This window comes from Rattus norvegicus, chromosome 11, assembly GCF_036323735.1.
Source record: "Rattus norvegicus strain BN/NHsdMcwi chromosome 11, GRCr8, whole genome shotgun sequence".
NCBI lineage: Eukaryota > Metazoa > Chordata > Mammalia > Rodentia > Muridae > Rattus > Rattus norvegicus.
The window spans coordinates 80,215,642-80,238,037 of record NC_086029.1 but is presented as its reverse complement, the minus strand read 5'-3'; the positions used below and the strand labels follow the sequence as shown (position 1 = coordinate 80,238,037).

Sequence of the window (22,396 nt, the reverse complement as noted above, 5' to 3'; positions counted from 1 at the left end):
TCTCCCTTTAGGTTAGGGAAGAGTTTCAAAAAGAACTTTAAGTGCTTGTCAGATTGGGGGAAGATAAAAAACACGCAATTAAGGAAGATAAAACAACACTGTCTTTCCTCTTTGGGAAGAATGCAGAAAAATGTCTTGGTTTGAAAAATCAAGTTACTATCCCTTTGCTTCTGGAAACTCACTCGAGTCAGATGTTTGAAGAACAGAAGCTGGATCTACACAGCGATCCTCAGGGGTATTACTCAGAGGTACAAAGACCGGAAACGCCTAAGTGTCCTACAAAGGGCCACTCAGGGCAATGAGGGAGCATAAAGGTCAGGAAAATATCCCCCCGTTACTGAAATCAAGGTTGAGCAGGTAACATTAAAAAGATTCTACAAAGCAGGAATAGATGAAGCACTGACAGCCACACACACAGTGGAAGCGGGAAACATCCACACGTGTGAACAAAGGACACATGACATGGACACATGTTGAACTTTAAACGATCATTGAACGTTCAGTTAAAGTTCCTGCGGGGTCGTGGGACACACCTGGAATTTTAACATTCAGCAGGCAGACACAAAAGGACTGCAGCAAGCTCAGGGCCAGCCTGGCTTATGAAATGAGTTCCAGGCCAGCCAGGACTAGTGAGACTCTGCCTCCTTACAATCAAAATTGTTTCAATAAATTCACTGCTACTTGCTAGGAGTGCAGGACTCACTCCAATTCCAGATATTTCTACCAAAACCAAATGGACAGAAATCAAACAAGCCAGCGTGGGGAGAGTTAACATGGGATTCCTGCTATGCACTAGGTACAGTGAAGAAAGGACCACATTGATGCCTGCAGTAAATTTGTATTCTCAGTTAAAAACTATCCAGGAACAGCCTAACATCCATTCACCCCCAACAAACTGAGGGGACTAGGAGAGGGTTCATGGCCTTTCTGTTTTCTGTAGGCAATGGAACTTGGGAACTCTACCATCCCATCTCTCCCCGTGTCTGTCTGTCTGTCTGTCCATCTGTCTCTCAAACACATACACACACACTTTCTCTCCCTCCCCCACCTCCTCCCTCTCTCTCTCTCTCTCTCTCTCTCTCTCTCTCTCTCTCTCTCTCTCTCTCTCTCGACATTTTACAAGGGTAGGTGGGGAAGTCAGGAGGCTAGATCTCCTGAAGGTGAAGGGCAGGCATCTCTGCCTCTGGGAATCCCTTTGGCCCTATGGGTACAAAGTCATACTTCTGTTTTCTTTCTCAATGGCCCAGGGTCAACTTGGCCTAGAAGTATGGTCCAAATATCTCTGTAGAAAGGGACACAACTGTATGCTTCTTAGCGTGAGCACCTTGGGAGGCAGCCTCATCTTAACCCCTGGTTCTCCCTCCCGCCTACACAAAGGAAGACCTTGGATATTTACTATGGGTTAACAACCAACTGCAAAGCAGACAGAATTAAAATCAGAAATGCTGGAACATCCATAAACACAGCCTATGAAGCCTGATACCTATACATGCTTGGCCTGCTAACTCAAAGGAGGCTTCCCCAGTGCAGGGCACAGGGAAGCACATAAACATAGTGAGGGAGCCTGAGACAGCTGGTGAGCCCTCACTACCATCACAAGAGGACACTCGGGAGATAATGGCGAGTGCAAGCAAAAGCTGCAACTTTCCCTTCAGTGACCAGAGTCACAGATACAAGCCATTACATAAGGCATGAAAACCCCAATGGAGCCCAGGCATAGCTATGAGGAAAGCAAGGAGATACATCACAACAACAGCTTCAGTTGGGCATGGTGGCCATGCCTTTAATGCCAGGAGGCGGAGGCAAATGGATCTCTGGGAGACTGTGGCCAGCCTGGTCTATATGATGAGTTTCTGGCTGGGCAAGGCTACATAGTGAGACCTTGTATCAGTAGAAACAAAGTAGCCCCACTTTGTGGGGGGAGGGGAGGAGATTATGTCAGTGCCTGGGAGTCAAGACTGCCAGAGTCAAGCCACCTCTGGGGAACAAGTGGAAAGACCTGACCACTGGGGCATTAGCGGCAGAGGGGAGGGGACAGGGACCTTTCCCACCAGCGAGCAGAACATTTCACAAAACAAAAGGCTGTGGCGATTTGACAAGCTTTGCTTTTCCATGACTGACAACAACCCTTCCACCACGAGCACCTGTTTCTACTCATACATGCTGAGATGGCAGAGTTTTATCAGCGCTGGCTCAAGGAGAAGTGACTGTGGTTTGACTTATTAGAGCCAAAGGCAGAGGACAACCAAAACACAGGTATGTGCATCAGGCATTACGCAATGACTGGCACTTGGGGCCCTCACCGATTCCTTTTAGGGAAACTGCCTGCAAATGCAGAATCACGGGTCCCTTTATGCGTTCCCAGGTGGGCTCCTGCTTTAACTCCCCAGAATAAGGCTAAGCCTCTGTGATCCTGGGAGAAGACACCTGCTCACTGACACCCGTGTCACCGAGGGCTCATGAAGGGAAAGGACTGATGGGGAGGGGGCAGCGCGGATTCCAGACCCACATTCTCAGGAAGAGAAATCTCAGCAGGGGTCCTACCATCTCATCCTGGGTGGGGTCGTTGTCAAAGATCTTCATGGGCGGGGGGAGAGGTGTGTGTGACTCTTCATCTGGCTCATCTTCTCCCCAACCTTTCTTGCTCTTCTAGAATAAAAGAACACCATTAGGTACTGCTACACCAACAAAAGAGGCCAATACGTCAGCACTTGACAGTAAAAATAATTCTTAAGGAGAAATACTCAGGAAGGCAGAAGGTTGCAAGTTTTTTTAAACTAATTTTTTCCTTCCCTTTTCAACCCCCACTCCTTTCCCTTCCCCTCAGGGTCCAGGCTGGCCTTGAACTCATGATTCTTATGTCTGACTCTTGGGTGCTGGAATTACAGGAAAGTATGTGTCACCACACCCCGCCTAACTTCAAATTTTTCTGAAGGGCTGTTAAACTACCATCCAAATCTCACCAGGCTTTTATGCCATCTCTAACTTGAGAAATGACAGATAGAATAAAATTACAAGGCAGAGTCTGGTTCTGCATCAGAAAGGCTTTCCCAGCTTCACCAGTGATTGGAGTAGGCTAGTTAGGCAGATAAAAATGGGCATTCTTAGTCCCCAAGCCTAAAATGCACCCCTATGTTTTTGTTCTAGAACCTCAGCTCTCCAAGAACCCAGCCTAACTTCTTGACACAAACCCAGTTTTCTGTGACTAACACGAGGTCAGAAGTTCTCATAGGGGCTCATTTTATCGTCACAGCTATCCCTCTGCAGCTCCCTTATTTATTTATTTGAGACAAGGTCCCAGTGTGCAGCCCCAGCTTGCCTAGAGCTCAGTATGTAGAACATGCTGGCCCCAAATTCAGAGATCGGCTACCTCTGCCTCCTGAGTGCTGGGACGGAAGGAGGCCACTAGCACTGCCTGCCATTCGCAGCACCCTGCACAGGTGACACCTGACTGCAGCTCGGCCTCCGGTTTTTGGAGTGACATAGTCTCCAGCCTTGCATTCTCACTCTGTGTCTGGCTCAGTAGAGGCAGGGGATTGACTGCCTCCTTTCTGGCCAGAGATTCCTAACTCTGAATCTGGTAAATCTTTGTTCCTGTCGATGGTCATAGTGCTTGTCAGTCTGTGAATGGGGTGCAAATCAAAGCAAAGACTCAAGAATGGGAAGTTCGAGATGACATAGTACTAGAGATGGCAGACCTGCTTGATTACAAGGCTGGGAGGGAAGCAGGCCAGAGGTCTCTTGTGGCGGAAGCGAGCCCCCCCCCCCCCCCCCCCCGCCAAGTACCTCATCAGCACTGTCTCCCTGAGGGGTTGTCTCGTCCCCTGGCTTGGGTGAGCCCAGGTCGAAGCTCTTCCGCCCATCCCGTACTTTCTTCTGCTTTTTGATGTTTCCGTCTGCTTTCCCGCTGTTGAGCCGACGCACAGGGCTCGTCAGCCACTTCTTAAGGGTGTTGGTGGAGCGCTTGGGACCAGGGGAACTGTGGATGGAGTTCAGGGAGGGCTGAGACTGCAGGTTGGCCACGGACTCAGACTTGCCTCCATTCTCACCGGAGGAATGAGAGTATGAATCTGAGGAGGAAGGACAGATAGAAACATCATGTCGGAACCTGTCAAGGCGGGCTTTTGAACTGCTGAGTAAGACAGCTTCACCCTCAGGGAGGTACGTCGTAAGGCAAAAGGTACATGAAGTCCTGCTGTGGACCCAGGCAAGAGACAGCGGTAACAGTTGACACTGATTCAAATGTTCACATGTGACACACCATAGCAGGTTTTCTAGAAACAGAAACTCACAGGAGACAAAGGCTCCTTCTTCCTTGGAGGTTACATTCTGATGGAACATACAATAGACCATGATAACACCAAAATAGATAAAGTATCATAGATAGTGAGAAGAGCTATATTAAAAAATAAGGTTGGGCTGAGCTGTGGTGGCGCAGACCTTCAATCCCAGCACTCAGGAGGCAGAGCAGGCAGACCTCCACGAATTAGAGGCCAGCCTGGTCTACAGAGTGAGTTTTAGGATAGCCAGGGCTATAGAGAGAAACCCTGTCTTGGAAAAAAAAATTAGTGACGATGGTGATGGTGATGATGATGGTGACAGTGATGATGATGGTGATGGTGATGGTGACAGTGATGATGATGATGCTGGGAAATGCAGTGGGGAGCAGAGGACGCAAATGAACAGCAGCCAAGGCAAAGCATCATGACTTGATGTCTGAGCGTAGTCCCAACAGTGGTGAGAGACAAGCCGTGCAGCCATGTGACAAAGGGCAATGCAGGCAGATGTTCCAAGGTCGGATGTGGGGTGTGCTGGCATCAGTGCAGTGAGCAAGGGGAACAGAGTGGGGGTCACTGAAAGTAAAAGGGACTGGACCACCTGTACTGGGTGGCCAATAGTATGACACCTTTGTTTTTACCTACAGGGAAAATTCTCAGAAGATGGATGCCATCTGTCATACATGCTAAAATGTCATTCTTCTAATTGAGGACAGTGGAAACAGACTGCCTAGGAGGCTGCCATACTCCTTTTGGCTGAGGGAGGCTGGCAGCCATCAGAGGGGATCAGACTCTAGATATGTTTTGACAGCAGGACAAAGGATAAAGTTTCCGAGGCAGGCAGAGTATGGGAAGAGCGGCTTTGAGGGTAGACGGAAGGGAGGCCAGTTGTAGGCTTCCTGGAGATGCTCTTAGCTAGATGCTAGCAGACAAGCTGAGGAGTTGCAAGCCTGGGGCTCGGGGAAAAAGTGCTTGTAAGCTGACCGAGGGTTGTCAGGGAAGAGATGATGCTGGAAGCCATGAGTGAAAACACCAAGGGGCATGGATGTGGGGGACGGAGAAGTCTGGAGACTCAGCAAGAAGCGGGAGAATGAGAAAGTGTCAGAGAGGAAGTGGGAAAGGAGAGCAGGAGTGGCCAGGAGGCTGCAGGAGGACAAGCATTTGCATGGAGGAAGGAGGTGTCAGCTGTGTCAGATGCTCCTTGATAGGTCAAGAGTACTGACCAAGGAAACCTTCGACTGAGTTATGCAGACGTCACCAGAGATTCTGCAAAACAGCAGCTGTAGTGTGATGGCGGGGACAGGGGCTCATTACACAGGATGGGAGAGAGGAAGGGACAGAGTGCATGGACGACTTCCGTTTTGTTTTAAAGGGGCGATGATTGGAGATCAAGAGAGTCTGTTTTGTTCTTTCAAATAGGAGAAATCAGCGTATTGTCTGTAAGAAGCTATGCCATGTGCTGACTCTCTCAGTGCTTAATGAGCTTACAATAGCCTCAGTATTTCACGAGGACCATCTCCTTTCATTCTCTGGCAACACAGTGGGCTCATGGGGTGGAGGGTTGTCTAATTATCTTCATCTTACGGAAGAGGAAGCTGCCCATTTAGAGACATCAATCAGTTTGTCCAAGGACACAGCTCCTAGGGACAGGGTGAGATCCATTCAGTCAGACTTGAGCAATAAATCCTGCTACTGGGCCTTCACACCTGTCCAGTGGGTACCTCAGTCCCTACTGACTAGGCAAAGCAAACCATACTGTTGGAGTGGGATGGCTAGAGAAAGCACAGCACCGGAGAAGTGTGGAAGACAACCCTTGTTTAACTCCTTCAGTCCTGACATCTGAACACTTGCGAGTCTTTGAGGAGACCAGCATCACATGTGCAGTTTAGCCTCTAGCACACCCGACTAATCCAAAGACAGGACTTTAAAGTCGGCTTCAGGTGCTGTTCTAGCTCTAACTGTCAGTGATGGTGTTTCTGGTTCCACCCACACTGAGAAAACTAGGGTCCCCGGACTTCTAGAGATCGCACAGCGACATCAGCGTATTGGCACCCAAGTCGAGTGCCAAGCAAGACTCACTGACCAGTAACGATGTCACAAAGAGCGTAGTAGAGAGTGAGTTGTAAGAATGTTAAGACCCAGCCTCCATTCTCACTGAGCTCTGGTCTAGCTGCCCGTGCATCCACATGCACAACAACAGAGAGAAGTCGGGAGGGAGAGGAGAGAACCGGACGGTAAGACAGAGCATAGGAGGTCTCTCGCATGCAGGCGCTGGCTTGTGGGGAAGGCCGTCCTGTGACTCCTGCAGCTGGCTGGAGAGGGATGGCCATGGCTTGCGGGAGGAAGTGGGGATCCTGGAGCAAGTGTCAGAGCTTTATAGATCCACCGAGCTAACCTTCATGTTAGCAAAAAGCTAAACTTTGTGTTTTGTTTTTGTTTTTAAATATTTAGGCTGATTTCATTTATGGGATTGGTCACTGACATGGCTTGCCAGCTAGTCCTGTCTCCTTGGCTACAGTCACGCCTCAGCACTGGGGACCTAACATGCTTGAGATATCCACCACATCATACTTAGGGTTTCTTCAGTGACTATTCAACAATGCCATACATTTTTATAAGGTTAGATTGTTTGTTTGAAAACATCTGCTTACATTCCAAATTCCAATATACTTGTATTGGTATTGGTAACAGGTCAAAAAAAAAAAAAGATATCCTCACAAGGCCATGTGTGATTAATTGCCAGCAGGCCAGTATGGACAAACTCTCCCGATACGTGAGTAGAGTTCAGAGGAGGGTCATAACTGTGTAGGAGAGACTGGCCTGGAAAAGTTTAAGGGAAGAGATGTTTGCGGGGAGGGCTGCTGCTCCCAAATGGTAGGATAGCAAGACCGAATGCAGAGTCAGGGGCAAGAAGTTTTCCCGTTCAAAGTTGGTCCTTTCTAGGAAATACGATCAGCGGGGTATAATCCAGGCGGAAGGGAACGTTTGGGAAGATGTTAGATAATAAACTAGACGGTGTAAACTTTATTTTGAGATTCTGGTGGGAAGTGACAGAAAAAGAGTAGTTTTTTTTTTTTGTTTTGTTTTGTTTTTGTTGTTTTTCAAATTAATCTGGCAATTCTATGCAACTGTCTTGGGAAGAAGGGATTGGAATCCAGTTGGTCCTGGGAGGGCTGTGCCCAGCCTAGAGAACATGATACTGTTAGTGTTTGGAAGACAAATTAAAGGTGAGCGCGTTGTGAATGCTCATTCCTACATGGTCCTGAGACAGCTGACCTCCACCCCAGCTCCAGTTTACACACTGGCATTTAAACCAAGTAAGTGGCTGGGTATCTAAATGGCATTCTAGTGGCTTTCATTACCTACTCAGAGATGAATCACATTTTCCCATGTGATTCTGCCTTAGACTTGGACAAGAGATCTCACCTAGCCTTGGAAACCCTCAGAGCAGAAAAGAAAAATCCCGAAATGAAGTAAACAAGTGTATTTGCCAAGAGAGAGCTGTCCCTAGAGTCTCCTAGGAGCTCCTGAGCTCCATACTGGGGCTTGCTGGGCCTTGGCCCTGCTGGGGCACTTCTTAGGGATGCTTAGGGCCTTGTGCATTCTTTGGAAAGCAAAGGCAGAAGCACAAACACAGAGCTCCTAAAGTATGAAGGAGAGTCTACAGGGCTGCTCTGCTCAGGGACCATCTGGGGATTCACTGGCATCTCTTTAAGGACAAAGGTGTAATCTTATCTCAGAAAATTCCTCTCGGGCTGTGGTCTGGTGTGTTGACATTCCTTCTCGAGTGTTTAGTACGGGTGATAAGCATCTGCAGTAGCTGATAGAAACAGGGCTTCCCTGCAGATAAGTAGCGGGCTCTCCTCATTCACTAGGCCCCAGGGATGCAACGGACCCCACGTTTTCTCGAAGCCTAGATGTATGTATAGCATATGCTGTGTCAGGAAAGGAACGGTCTCAACCGAGTTAACCGTGCCTCAGTTACCAAGGGAAACAGATGATGTTCCAGGGTCAACCGGGGCCCGGCTTTGGCATTCCCACGTGCACGTTAGGAATGGCTGTTCCTCTTCCCAGCTCCTATTGATGTCTGCTCTTTATGCCTTCTGTATAAAGTGACGGCAAACATGCGAGAGGGGAAAACGAAACCTCCAGAACACTCTCAGTGTTGTCTCGTTCATTTTAGGCAAGCAACTGGAGTCATTTAACGGTGGGCTACGCAGTGGAAATCCGAGTCAGAAGCAATCATCTAGCCAGTGTCCTACCATAAGGCAGCCATTTTCTTTCTTTCTTTCTTTCTTTCTTTCTTTCTTTCTTTCTTTTTTTTTTGGAGCTGGGGACCGAACCCAGGGCCTTGCGCTTGCTAGGCAAGTGCTCTACCACTGAGCTAAATCCCCAACCCTAAGGCAGCCATTTTCAAATCACATTTTTGGGGAGAAAGAGATAGGGTTGGGGGAGACACGGTCTTAACATGTAGCCTTGCCCTCGCTCGGAACTTGTTCTGTAGACCAGGCTGGCCTCAAACTCTTAGAGCTCTACCTGCTTCTGCCTACCGAGCACTGGGATTAAAGGCCTGCACCATCTGCCTGGCCTAAATTACTTAAAACGCCCAGTTGTAAAAGAATGTGAAATTACTTAGACAAGAACTAGCTATCTGGTTAGCTGCCTCTTCAGGGTTACTGTGCCCGCACCATCTCTGTAAAATGGCCACAGTAGTGAAATGTGTTCCCAGCGATAGGACAGTTCCGTGGTTAATTCATATCAACTACGACGATAACCCTGTCTTTCACCCAGTCTTTGTAGTTGAGGTAGGTCACACGAATTACGATTCCCATGTTAGGAAATAGAGAAAGGAGAGGGTTTCAGCAAACCAAGGCCTGTAGTCAGTGCAGAATCAAAAACCAAAATCCAGGCTTGGCTTTGCAGCCGCAACTTTAGCCTTATTTCTCCTTAGATGCTCAGCCCACGGAATCCTTAGCCTCTGTGATTATGGTACAAGGTACAGTTGCTAGCTTATTCAACGTTTCAATATAGACTTACCCGTGCATTGTATCAATGATAAGGTTTCCACACTGAAAGCCATCTTCAAATTTACCTGATCATTGTGCCGGCCAAGCAACAGAGCCATAGTCATAAACTAGTAACAAAGCTGGTACCAGAACCTGGCATCCCCTTGACCGCTCAGGCCACTGGACCGACAAATGCTCTTCACTCTGAGGTTGGGGACTGTCTGAGAACCGTTTTCAAGTGTGGGAGCTGTGGACACCATACGTAGGTGAGACTCCCTTATCTGTAACTTGTTTACAAGATTAAAAATAACAGTGAATTTCCTGAGGCAAATTTTTTTACTATGAAATTATTTCGCATCTTTGGTTTTTCCAAGACAGGGTTTCACTTTGTAGCCCTGGCTATCCTAGAATTTACTGTATAGACCAGGCTGGCTTTAAACTCACAGACATCCATCTGCCCCTGCCTCCCTAGTGCTGGGATTAAAGGTGTGTGCCACTACCCCCTGGAAAAATATTTTTAAATAAAGAAAAATACAAGGGAAATAAATTATTTAGTTATCAAAACATACACACTTTGACATTATCTGCTTCCGCTGTTTTTTAAAAATGAAAGGTTTCAGATATGGCTGAAGGAAGCTACTTATTTTTTTTTTTTTTTTTTTTTTTTACAAATCTTACACCTTCCTCCCATCCCAGAGAGAAAGGCAGTAATGAGATTGGTATGCCCGGTTCATATCCACGCCTGTTGACTTTACATGCAAATACGGTCCTACTCATATCTTATATAATCATTATATAGGTATCACTTTGCAAGGTGTGAGTTCTCCGTGGCTCAGTCCACGGAAGTTTTAACACAAGGGTCATTCCCAAGCAATGACAAGTACCTCCTCTGTGCCTCCCTCCCAACAGGAGCTTCCAATGGATTCAGGATAGGGCAGGCGAACAACCTGAGGCCGGTCAGGGTCTCCGATGGTTAATCAGTTAGATTAACCAGCCCGTGTCGTCAGTGTCCCCCTGGGGCCAGGACTCTGTCATTCCAGGTGTTTTAGTCATGGTGCAGCCCGAGTCCAGCAGCTCAGACGTGAGTGCTGTCTGCTGCCTTGAAGATGAAATCTGGGAAAAGCCAGGACAGTGTGCTCACTGCAAGCATCCTAACAATCCCCTGTCCTCACGAACACCATCTTTTCCTTCAATCAGCAAGCAGAACAGAAGATTCTGAAGAGAATATGGGCAGAATATGGGAGAGGTGTGTTACATCTAAGATGGCCATTTTGAAACAGCATCCCACGGACGATATTTCTGTTTCACACTTTTAATTTTTTATGTTATATCTGGAGAAAAAGTTCTGCTTTCGTTTGCCTGCTGTGAAGGTTGTAGGCTTCTGAAGGCAGCTATCCGGTGCTAGACATTGCGGTCTGTTCAAGTGTCTCAGGCTGTACCCACAGCACGGCCGTCTCTGATTTTCCAAGCGCAAAGCCCTGATGTAGCTTCGTTTCAGTTCCCTTCAATGGCAGGTAAAGGACTACATCTCCTCGACAGAAAGAGAAGAACGTCCTACGAGCTGTGGGTTTTCTCTCCCCAAGGACCCAGAGCATTGGAAGAGGTAGCCTGCAGCCCAGGGATCACGAGAGCAGAGAAAACAAAATCTGCTTCTCTCTATTCCCAAGATGCCTCTCACACCAGACACATATGGTTGTTTCTTACGCACCAAGCCAGCAGTCAGTTAGGTGTCAGCTCTGGCACTGCCAGCCTAGAGAAGGCATTAGATCCCACAGGTCGATGGCTCAGTCCCCAGTTCTGTCACCTCAGATGCCAGTTACAAGCCCCCAGTTGTTTTTCCTATGCTCCACTGACTGGACACAAACTTAGGTTCCCACAGGCCTCCCCTCCCCCCTTTTTAAATTGTTTTTTCAAGACAGGGTTTCTTTGTGTAGCCCTGGTTGCCTTGGAACTCACTCTGTAGACCACACTGGTCTCAAACTCAGGTGCCTCTGCATCTTAAATGCTGGGGTTAATGGCGTGCACCACCACTGCCCAGCCCACAGCCTCCCTTTTAGTGCCCACGGTCTCCTTTTCCAGCTTGACTAATGCACTCTACTGTCTCTCAAAACTCAGGGAAACAATGCTTATTGGTTTATTATGAAAGATCTATCAAACGACACAGATGAAGGGATTCTAGGGCACTAATGTGGCCCCTCTATGCCCTCTTTAGATGTACTATCTCTCAGGCGCCTGCTTGAATTGGGCTGCCCAAAGGTTCTCAACTCTGATCTCTTGGAGATGTTAGGGAAGTTTTATTACATAGACAGGGTCAACCAAATTGCTGGCCAACTTAACCTTCAGCCCCTCTACTTTGGTGAAGCTGAAAATACCAGGAGGAGCTGCCAGCCTTCATCCGATCATTAACACACTAAGAATCACTACGTTGGTGATTCCAGTGATTTTAGGAGTAGTTTGTGGAGAAACAGAATAACGCCAAATATGCATCAGAGTCTGTGTATGTATAACGTGACTCCCAAAGGATTTTCTATGTTGCCCTGAGCGGTGCCTGTCAAGATTGGAAAACTCATTCTCAATCCATTCTTTTTCAGTCCAGCAATTATATTCTATGACACTAACGTGTTTTCATCTGAAGTATCAGGTCATTGCTAAAACACACAAGATAGATGCTGTTTTTTTAGATAGGGTCTTAGGGTGTTGTTTTGGCTGGCCTGGAATTCACCGTGCAGAACAAGATGGCTTCAAACTTGTGGAGGCCCACCTGCCTCTGTCTCTCGAGTGCTTGGAGTTAAAGGTGTGCACCACCACACATGAGTAGCTGCTCAATATTAACCTTTACAACGCTGAATTAGATCAGAGGTTCTCAACGTGTGGGTCATGACTCCTGTGGGGGTTGAATAACCCTTTCATGGGATCACCGAACACCATAACCCCCCCCCCAGATATTTACATTATGATTCATAACAGTAGCACAATTAGAGTTATGAAGTAACAACAAAAATAATTTTATGGTTTGGGGGGTCACCACAACATGAGGAACTGTATTGAAGGATCGCAGCATTAGGAAGGTTGACAACCACTGGTTTAAATGGTCATTAGGTCTGTAAGCGTTACTCTGTTATTTATCCTAATAATGTATGGGAAACATTTGACTCCAATCGCTAAAATAGAAAACCGCAAAGATGCCTAACATCATGACATGTTCACAGAAAGGTCCTTTAACCCCAGTGATACAGAAAGAGTTGTGACTCTAGCCTATTGCTTTCTACGCCTTGAGCTGTTAGGCCAGTATGTCTATACATTTGGCTACCAAAACTATGTACACAGATATCCCCGCTTTCTCTGTCTTTCTAAAAGGAACTTTTTTCTCTCCTTAGTATTTTTCATACTGGAATGTACACCTGGAGAAGGCTATATTAAATGATGGACAGAATAATAAGAATTCTCTCAAGAAATACATATGCAGGTTAATAAATTTTACAAAAGTGTCCCATGTGGCCTAGGATAATGAGCCTGTCAGGTCTTTTAGAGAGAATGTTAATTGCATGTTCAGTGAGGTCCAGAGGCTGTGTACCACCAGTGTCTGGTGTGGCTGACCTCTCAGCAGACCATCAGGTCGGCATCATGGTGCCTAGGCTGCTTGGTGCTGGAGAAGGAAGGAAGCTTCTACAGAGTCAGCAGTGGGCACTGAAGCCGAGGGAGAAAAGAGGGAAACCCTGGCTTCGTAATGATGGGCTCTTGCCTGCATTTCAGTTACTCCCTCTGCATTTTAACCTAAACTTGGCAAGCTCAATGTGGCACAGGATAGTCTTTCTCTCCCTCCGTAGTCATTCTCAAGTCTCAAACACACCATGCAAGGCCCTGCTCCTGCTGGTTGAACCAAAGTTCTTGTGCCAGCTTCAAGACTCTTTTCTTGCTCATTGGTGATGGCGCAGACCTTTAATCTCAGCACTTGGGAGGCAGAAGCAGGCGGATCTCTGAGTTTAAGGACAGCCTGGTCTACAGAGTGGGCTCCAGGACAGGCAGGGCTACACAGAGAAACCCAGTCTCAAAAAACAAAAACAAAACCTCTTCTCCAGTGAGTCCTCTACCAGCCTATCACTCTTTACAGAGACTCAGCATCTTTATAAATGGTGTTTATCTGAATTTCTCTACACAACTCTGGTGTCTGATTTTTCTCATTGAAGTCCAAATTCCTGGGCCACTGTGAACCTTTGGTCCTGGGCTCTGTCTTAGTTCATTTAGTTCACTTCTACTCAGTGATCCCGTTCTTTGCTCCATTCCTTTGCTGACGCTCTTGGCCTGTAGAACGCAGATCCAAGCCACAGAACTGATTGCTAGGCAGTGGCAGCCACACAGGACGCTCCTACCTCCACCGCCCTGGTGACGTCAGCTCTTCATACAACAGTCTTTGCCAACGGTCTTCACAGAAAGGAAGAGTCACTATCTCTGGCTCTGTCTACATGGGAGTCTCAGTCCTGACTCAGTCCAGATTCCCCTCTGCTGCTGTGTCTGTCCACCACTTTAACCTTCACACCGCGCTTCAGCTCATTCAAGACACCCCCAGAAACGGAAGATAAAGTTCCTAATTGATTGTCTTCGGGGTCTCCTCGGCCTCAGTTCCTTAATCATTTCTGAGTCAGGAGTGGAGAGAGGAATGTCCACAAAGGAGACTGAGTCCCGTCCTTCTCCAGATATGTATGTCCCAAAAGTTCGGGCTCCATGACGTGCTCCTTTTGCTCTATCAGTACCTTTCATTGCAACGCCATGCAGCTGCCTTTGTAAACTGAGGCCTGGAACACCCAGTCTCTACTGACCAATGGCGGATTTAGAAGCCTGGCCCGCTCATCTTACCAGGTAGAAGCCAGTGAAAACAGTTGAGCCACTCTCTAAAGGTAACCATTCTAGACCTCTGTGCCTACGTCATTCTCCTGGATCACACACTCTGGAAAGGGAACACACACTCCTTGCAGACTGTCTCAAAGTCTTACCAACGGTTCAAGGGAGCCAATAAATGAACCCTGCCCAGCTTCGCCAATTCTAACCTCAGAATAAAACAAAAATGCAGAGCTTTTTTTTTTTTTTAAAGTTTCCCCTTCCTCTGGAATACCAAAGGGAATCAGATCACAACCTTATATACACATCTGTATCCCCACGTTCCTCCTGATACTCTTTATAGTAATCAAGGTAGGGAAACTGGGGTTTCTGACACATGTAGAAAGCACATACACATTACGTATGTATTTATATAATATTATTCAGTCTTTAGGCAGAGTCCTAACGCCAGCTTATAACTGCCTCCACACTTGTAACCACTGAAAGTCGCTCTTGACTGGTGAAGGCTTGCTTCTGCTGCTGCTTCTGCTTCTTCTGCTTCTTCTGCTTCTTCTTCTTCTTCTTCTTCTTCTTCTTCTTCTTCTTCTTCTTCTTCTTCTTCTTCTTCTTCTTCTTCCTCTTCCTCTTCCTCTTCTTCTTCTTCTTCTTCCTCCTTCTCCTCCTCCCCTAATATTTATTTATTTATTATTTATTAATTTATTTATTTTATGTATCTGAGTACACTGTCACTCTCTTCAGATACATCAGAAGAGGACATCAAATCTCATTACAGATAGTTGTGAGCCACTATGTGGTTGCTGGGAATTGAACTCAGGACCTCTGGAAGAGCCAACAGTGCTCTTAATTGCTGAGTCATCTCTCAAGACCCCATCATTCAGTCTTTGAAAAGGAGATTTCTCCTATTTGTCACACATGGATGACTATGAAGGACATTAGATTAAATGAAACAAGACGGATATAGAAAATAATTATATGACATTACTTAAATGTTAAATCTTCAAAAAAAGATGTGTGTTGGGGTGTGGGGGGGAGGGTGTCAAATATATTAGAGAGAGAGAATAAACAGTGGCTGCCTGGTGCAGGGAGTGAGACTGAGGTAAGGAAAGAGATATAGGCCAGGGATATGAACTGACAGGTACACGGCCCAACAAGTCTAGAGGTCTAATGCACTACATGAAGATTAGAATTAATAAGTTTGCTACGGAATTGGGGTTGTCCTTGTCATAAAAGAAGGGGTAACTCTGAGATGATGGCTATGTTACTCTGTTTCACCCTAGTAACCATTTACACAGTAACAATTTGTGTGTCCTACACACCATGCCCTACATCTTAAAACTGTACAAAAAATTATTTAAAAACAAAACAATGGCTTGTCCTTGCAGGTTACTGAAGGACAATAAGAATTGTAGATAAACCTGTACTTATCTCTAAAGGGCGTAAGGGGGGTAATCCCATCATGACACAGGGTACCAGCCATGCTGTAAGGCTGGGGTGCACCCTGTCAGGGTTCTTCCCTCAGTGAGTGCCTTTCCAAGCTGCACACCTGACAGGGGCTTATCTCCCTGGCAAAATAGGGTTGCTCCTGAGTCCAGGGTGCATCGAAAGCTTTCACACAAACCAGGAAATCAGTTCAACAAGCTCTCCAAAGCATTGCTTGTCCTATTGACTCACACGGCATCACAGACCGTTCTTCACGGAGGGTGTGCACAAGTTTAACACTGTTGCATCACGTGCTACAAATGACTGCACTTCGCAGCTCTCACGGCTGACTCAGTCTCCTAGCAGGGGCTCTTCACACAGATTGCTACACTAGCATCTCCCTTCCTCTCTCTCTGTCACTGCCCTCCTTCTGATCATTCGGTCCACTTGGGTCAACTCCACGACAGCCTCCGGGGTAGCCTCTGTGCATCCACTGCCAACTCTGCTACTATGGTAACCACACCACCTTCTTCAGCCGTTATTCCAAACCTGATCACCGAGACTCACTTGGTCAGGCTAGAGGGCAGCCTTATGGCCCCTTGAGCACCCACCCGGGCAGTGGGTGGGAATAGTGAGATTCTCAAACCGTGGTCTTTAGGCAAGTTGCATCCGTACCACCTAGGGATGGAGCGGAGACGAAAGGTCTCAGGTCCTGTTCCAGAGCCCGTCAGTCAGAATCTATGGGGGTGGCTTGCCATGGGATTTGGGGATGTCTCAAGTTGGAAAGTCACCATTCCACACGAAGCCTCCACTCTGGTCTAATTGCTCAGGCCGAGGTACCAACCATGTCCAATTTCTCCCGGATCGCCTTACCCTCTAGCCTTCTGAAGCTGGTCCAGGATTCTTGAACAATTAAACCTAGCTGTAGTCCTTTTCCTCTAATAGCATGTCCGCGCCATTCCTCGGGCAGTGAAAAATGCCGGTTTACTCATTTCACCTTGCCGAGGAGCGCCCTTCTGGTCAGGGGTATTGTCCTTCTTTGTGCCCCGGGCATACATTCTTTAGACATTGCATGGCCAGTGATGGAGAGTGAAGGGCAAAGGCAGAGAAAGCATTGGAGTGTTGGGTATTTTTAGGACTAAAGAGCTCTAAGAAAAAGTCATTGTCAGTGAGGCCCCTGACTCTTGGACTTAGCAATGCAGCTATCAACACAGACTTCTGTTTCCTGTGTTCCTTAAGATGTCCAAGGTATCGCCCTTTTAAAGACAACCTAAATTAAGTCACTCACTTCTTTACTGTGGGACTTCTCGGGACCTTGAATACCTGGGTATAAGTGCTGATTCCAGAGGGAATGTAGCATTTAGCAAATTACTATTAATCTGTCCTTGAACTCAGTGTGGCTGGCATGGGTCTTAGCTATGACAACATTGGAGTCTAGAATACAGACGTGACTCAGACTCCTGACATCAGGGTTGCTGGTCAAATTCAAACCCTGTTGCAAAGGCCCAAGCAGGAGCTAAGTTACAGTCCAGTTATTTTAAGCTGATGTGCTATCGTGAGTGCCTTACCCAGAAGCCAGTGGGAAGCTGGCCTGGATTCAGGTGACAATGTAACCTTTGCAATAACCTTGCTCAAAGTAACTTCCAGAGGCTTCTCTGCAGGGCAGGGGGAGGAGTTATGAAGGGTGACTGGAAAGCTTAAGACTGTCATTAAGTGCTGCTTAACTGAAATACACTGAAAAGTGGAAATTCTCCTAGGAAACCGAGAGACAAGGAAGAGGAAACTGGCTACTTGGAAGAGACTGTAGCTGTTGAAGATTAAACAACTTGTTTTTAGTGTGTGTGTGTGTGTGTGTGGTGTGTATGTGTGTCTGTGTGTGTGTATGTGTGTGATGTGTGTAGGGTGTATGTGTGTGGTGTATGTAGGGTGTGGGTATGTGTGTGTGGTGTGTGTAGGGTATGTGTGTGGTGTGTGTGTCTCTGTGTATGTCTGTGTGTGTCTGTGTCTGTGTGTCTGTGTGTAGGGTGTGTGTCTGTGTGTGTGTGTGTGTGTCTGTGTGTGTGTGGTATGTGTGGTGTATGTGGTGTGTGTGGTGTGTGTAGGGTCTGTGTGTGTGTGTGTGTGAGTGTGTGTGTGAGTGTGTGTGTGTGTATGTGTGTGTGGTGTGTATGTGTGTGGTGTATGTGTGGGTGGTGTGTGTGGTGTGTATGTGTGTGGTATGTGTGGTGTATGTGGTGTGTGTGGTGTGTGTAGGGTCTGTGTGTGTGTGTGTGTGTGTGTAGGGTCTGTGTGTCTGTGTCTGTGTGTCTGTGTGTATGTGTGTGTGTGGTGTGTGTGTGTGTCTGTGTGTAGGGTGTGTGTTTGTCTGTGTGTATGTGTGTGTGGTATGTGTGGTGTGTGTGGTATGTGTAGGGTCTGTGTGTGTGTGTGTGTGTGTGTGTGTGTGTGTGTGTGTGTGTGTGTGTCTAAGCAGAGACAGGAAATGTAAAGGTTCAGACTCTCCTGGCTTCACTGAATAGGAGATTCTGCATCTCTTCCTTTTTGCCATGTTTCTCAAGTCTTCGGCTGGCCTCCGGGGAAGTTTCTGAAAGCTAGCCTACGAGTTACAACCAAACCACAGACAGCCTCTTCTGCAGATCTTCAGACTGACATTGAAAATGGTGTTGGGTTAGCTGGGCTGTGGTGGCACACGCCTGCAGTCCTCCTGCTGGGAGGCAGAAGCAGGCAGATCTCTCTGTGTACAGAGAGAGTTTTAGGGCTACACAGGGAACCCTGTCTCCACAAGAAAAAGAGAAGGAAGGAAGGAAGGAAGGAAGGAAGGAAGGAAGGAAGGAAAACGATGGAACTTTTGTGGAGAGACATGAAGTTCTGGCTAGATCAGTTAGCTACTCCTGTTACTAATAGACACAGGAAGATCCCCTTGATAAGGAGCAGAGGTTCCTCTGGAGTCTGGAGCAGAACAAACCACTGAAAACACCGTAGGCTGAACAGCGAGGAAGCAATCATTGCAAGATACTAGCAGGCATTGGCTAGTTTCTGTTCTCCCAGGTTGAATTTAAATGTTAAAGGCAGGAGAAATGGCTAGGACAAGTGAGAGGACAGACTGGCAAGGGCCTTAAAGGCTCCGAGCTTGTGTGCAGATAACAATGAACTGTTACCTAATTGTCCTAGCAAACAGTCAGCCTTGGCACGAGGAACGCCAAGCTTTGATTGGGAAGACACAGGCAGACTCTGGGAAGGCCGCTTCCCAGGTATACTTAGGACTAGACAGTGACCTATCGGGCATCTACTGTCCTTGGAACAGGTGAGACAAGTTGACACCTTGTGCTGTAACCAAGAGCTAGTTTCCAAGATTTGTGAACATTTCCTAATTAGGAAAAACATCCAAAGTACCCAGTGAGCTGCACAGAATTAGGGCACTTATTTACTTAGGGCAAAGGTCAGAACTCAGGCATCTTTAGGGATCGATAGGTGAGGCATGCAGGAGAAACTGGACGCTGCGGTACAATAGGGGGTGGAAGACATTCTTATTCACACATTTCCCCAAAAAGATTCCCTAAGCCAGACCATCAAACACCAAGTGTCTTGGGCCACAGTGTACAGCTTTGTTAATTCTGCCCAGCAGTGACCTGGTGGAGTATGGTGACCCTACTGGTGACCCTGCAGAGGCAATACACAGCTAGACCATCCCCTTAAGAGCATCCCTTTCCCAGAAGCTAAGGGTCTGCGCAGCCTAGGCTCTGCCCACCTGTGATGGTTCTATGAAGTAGATGCTGACTCTGGTAACAAGTTAACCCTTATGTGTGAGGGTGTCACATTGTTATCAGCTCATTTAGCAACTGTTCGAGTGTCTTCTGTGTGCCATCCAGATACGGGCTGTAATTGTGCAGTAGACAAAACCCCCAGGGACATTCAGGGGTCCAGATGGAGTTAGATAGTAAATGAGTAAGTGCTCAGAAAATCTTCCGATCGAGAACAGTATCTAGCAAGTTTAAATGGGTAGGTGAGGGCTTGGATGGTTCCTTTAGATTGAGAAGCTGGTGGTGGTCTCTCTGAGAAGTGAACTTTACCCAGAAGACAGGAAAAAGCCAGCTATGTGAAGAGAGGGGTGAGGCCTCCTGTTAAGGGGACAGTTTAAGTCCCTTGAAGGAAGTCCTTGTGGCTGGCACAGTCGCTCACAAAGAAACATGAAATGAAGCTGGACAGAGAGGTAGAGACTGGACCTAGACCTTCGTGAGCCATGCCAGGGCACTAGAAATTCACCTTAAGTGCACCAAGAAGCCAACTGTGTGGTTGGAAGGCAGTCAGTATCGACACAGGCATGAAGAGATGATTTATTTGAATTGATAATGTTGAATTCGTATACGGCCAGTTTAACTTCTCTTGGACCGGAATCACTTTTCCACTAAGAATCACCTTTTCTTCTGGCAAAGGCTAAAGAAGATATTGCTCACAGTTCCCACGAGGAGGAGCAGGTCATATGGGGGCCGTGGGAAAAAGGCTGTATAGGCGGAGAAGGAAGGGGAGAGCTGAAGTCTATTAGGGGCAAGGCAAGAAAAGCAGGTTTTGATCGTCTGAATAATTTCAGCGGGCACTAGAGTGTTAAGAGGCTGTCCCTACCCATCTGGTACCTGGCCCTGGGGTGACTCAGGGAGGTGGACAGTAGTCTAGGGAAGTAATATCTTACTAAATATGGATGATAAGAATGACCAGGACATGCAAATCAGGTATCTGGAAAAAACACTCTATATAGAAAACACAACACACACACACACACACACACACACACACACACACACACACACACACACACACACACACAGCCTTCCCTTCCCTCCTAGGCATCTGTGTCTGACATCTGTGTGTCTGCCACCTGCTCTCTTTCTTCCTGCCATGGATGGTAGCATTGGGTGGGATTACCAATGAGCTATGCTCTGGTCTTGCTTATCCTCCGTTTAGAGAGCTCTTCGACAGACCCACACAACTCAGTCTGCCTTCCTTTGAGCAGTTACTGAAACGCATTCTTCTCAGGACACTTCCTTCGCCAGGCCACCTTCCAGGCCACAGTTTCCTGTCACTCACCCTACAGGACTGAGTGCTGTCCAGCCAGCTGTATTAATGGTATCTCGTTATTTCTCAAATATTTGTTCTTCCCTTTGATACCCAGTGCCTTGTTGACCCAGCAGGGGGTTGCTCTCAGAGCTAGCTAATTCCTTGAGACAGTCAGTGACAGTCAGCAAAGTCACCTTTTTCCAGGTCCAGAGCTCTTTTATCAGCCTTCCTTCCCTAGACTACCCTCCACCTCCCTGAGTCACCCCAGGGCCAGGTACCAGACGATAGGGACAGCCTCTTAACACTCTAGTGCCGGCTGAAATTATTCAAACAAGTCAATTCGAAACCTGCTCTTCCTGCCTTGCCCCTAATAGACTTCAACTCTCTCCTTCCTTCTCCAGTGAATATTCAGTCAGGTCAAAGGGAGCAGGGGTGGGGCTGTGTGCCTATGGGTGTGCATGGGTGAAACCTGAAGCCAGTTGGGAGGTGAGATGATTCTGTGACTTGAGATCTGGCTTTTCCTCTTACTCTTTATGAACCCTGCTTCCCTCATCTGTGAAGTGAGACTTGTTATCTACCTCCGAGATGACAATATTTACAGCAATAGGGGAAGGGTGTTGTAGAACAATTACCAGGAACAATAATGGCACCTACTGTGTTGCAATGTGGCACGGGCCTTGGGACCACGAGATAGCTTTGTCCACACCACAAGCACAAGTTGTACTCTCTGCTGCCTGCTGGGATGGGTTCCCCTTGCTTCTCCTCACAACAGAAGTTTCAGGAGGAGGAACTCTCTCCCCCACTGTTAGCTGTTCCTTATTCCTTTCAGAACCCCTGGTCCCAGTTGGTCCCAGATGCAGAAGCTGAACCTGGCTACTGCAAACACACAAACAGACTCCTAAGGGTGACGAGTGTGACGAGTGTGACTCTCAGGTCCTGGGTGGCCAAACCGGGAAACTCAGGAATGGATTTCTTTGGCTCCTAACATTTCCCACCCATTTCTGACTTCAGGTTGGACAATACTTCACAAACACAACAAATAAAAATCCTTAAATGAAATAGGAGAGTGTGAAGGGTGGGGGTGGGGGTGGGGCTGTGGAAGCTACATGTAGTCATTACAGGAAAAAATAGAAGAAAATTCAGTTTCTGTAACCCACCCTTTACCACTTCACAACATTCATTTCACCTCCATTCTGTAGCATGTGTGTGTATGTGTGTGTGTGTGTGTGTGTGTGTGTGTGTGGGCGCGCGCGCGCACGCGTGCAGCAGTGTAATTATGGAGTCAGTGACCTACATCTCGAGCCTAAATATAGGTGACCTTCTTCACCTATGGACTCTCATAGCTAAGTCTCTGGCCTTGGGTGGCCCAAGCATTGCTTTTCCTGGGCTTTACAGGGCAGCCATGGGCCAGGCTCCCAACCCCTAATAGAAAGAGGAGCCTGGATACCAAGAGCCCAGATGTGGTTGCGTGCCTCCTTGCCACTGTGGCATGATCTTAGGTTAGCATAAACACTGCTGGGTTTCAGTTCACTAATATACTCAATAGAACCACCGGTAGATTATCTCTGCCCCCAACAGAACCACCGTAGATTATCTCTGCAGGTCCTTTTACCATAAGCCTCATGGACGGATGATTAAAATGTAGTTATAGGCAGGCTTCTGTGTGCCGTTACTGATCAGGGGGGTGACCACTTCAGATCCTGCTCTTCTGGGCAACTCTTGCAGGCTCACAGCGGGGGAACTCAGCTCCCCAGGGAACCTGAGCTAACTGGGTGGCAGGAAGGGAGGCAGGCACAGCATGGGTTC

The 22,396-nt window shown here is 47.4% G+C and overlaps 1 protein-coding gene across 35 annotated transcripts in view; it reads right to left on the bottom strand.

Moving 5' to 3' along the window:
- Nucleotides 1-22,396, bottom strand: part of Kalrn (kalirin, RhoGEF kinase) — a 605,866-nt gene that overhangs the window by 71,173 nt on the left and 512,297 nt on the right. For 28 of the 35 annotated variants that reach the window (XM_039088658.2, XM_039088645.2, XM_039088647.2 and 25 more), the window contains 2 exon segments: nt 3,787-4,070; nt 2,545-2,649 (listed from right to left, as the gene is read on the bottom strand). In XM_039088658.2, the coding sequence (XP_038944586.1) occupies nt 2,545-2,649; nt 3,787-4,070 (389 nt within the window). 35 annotated transcript variants of the gene reach the window in all.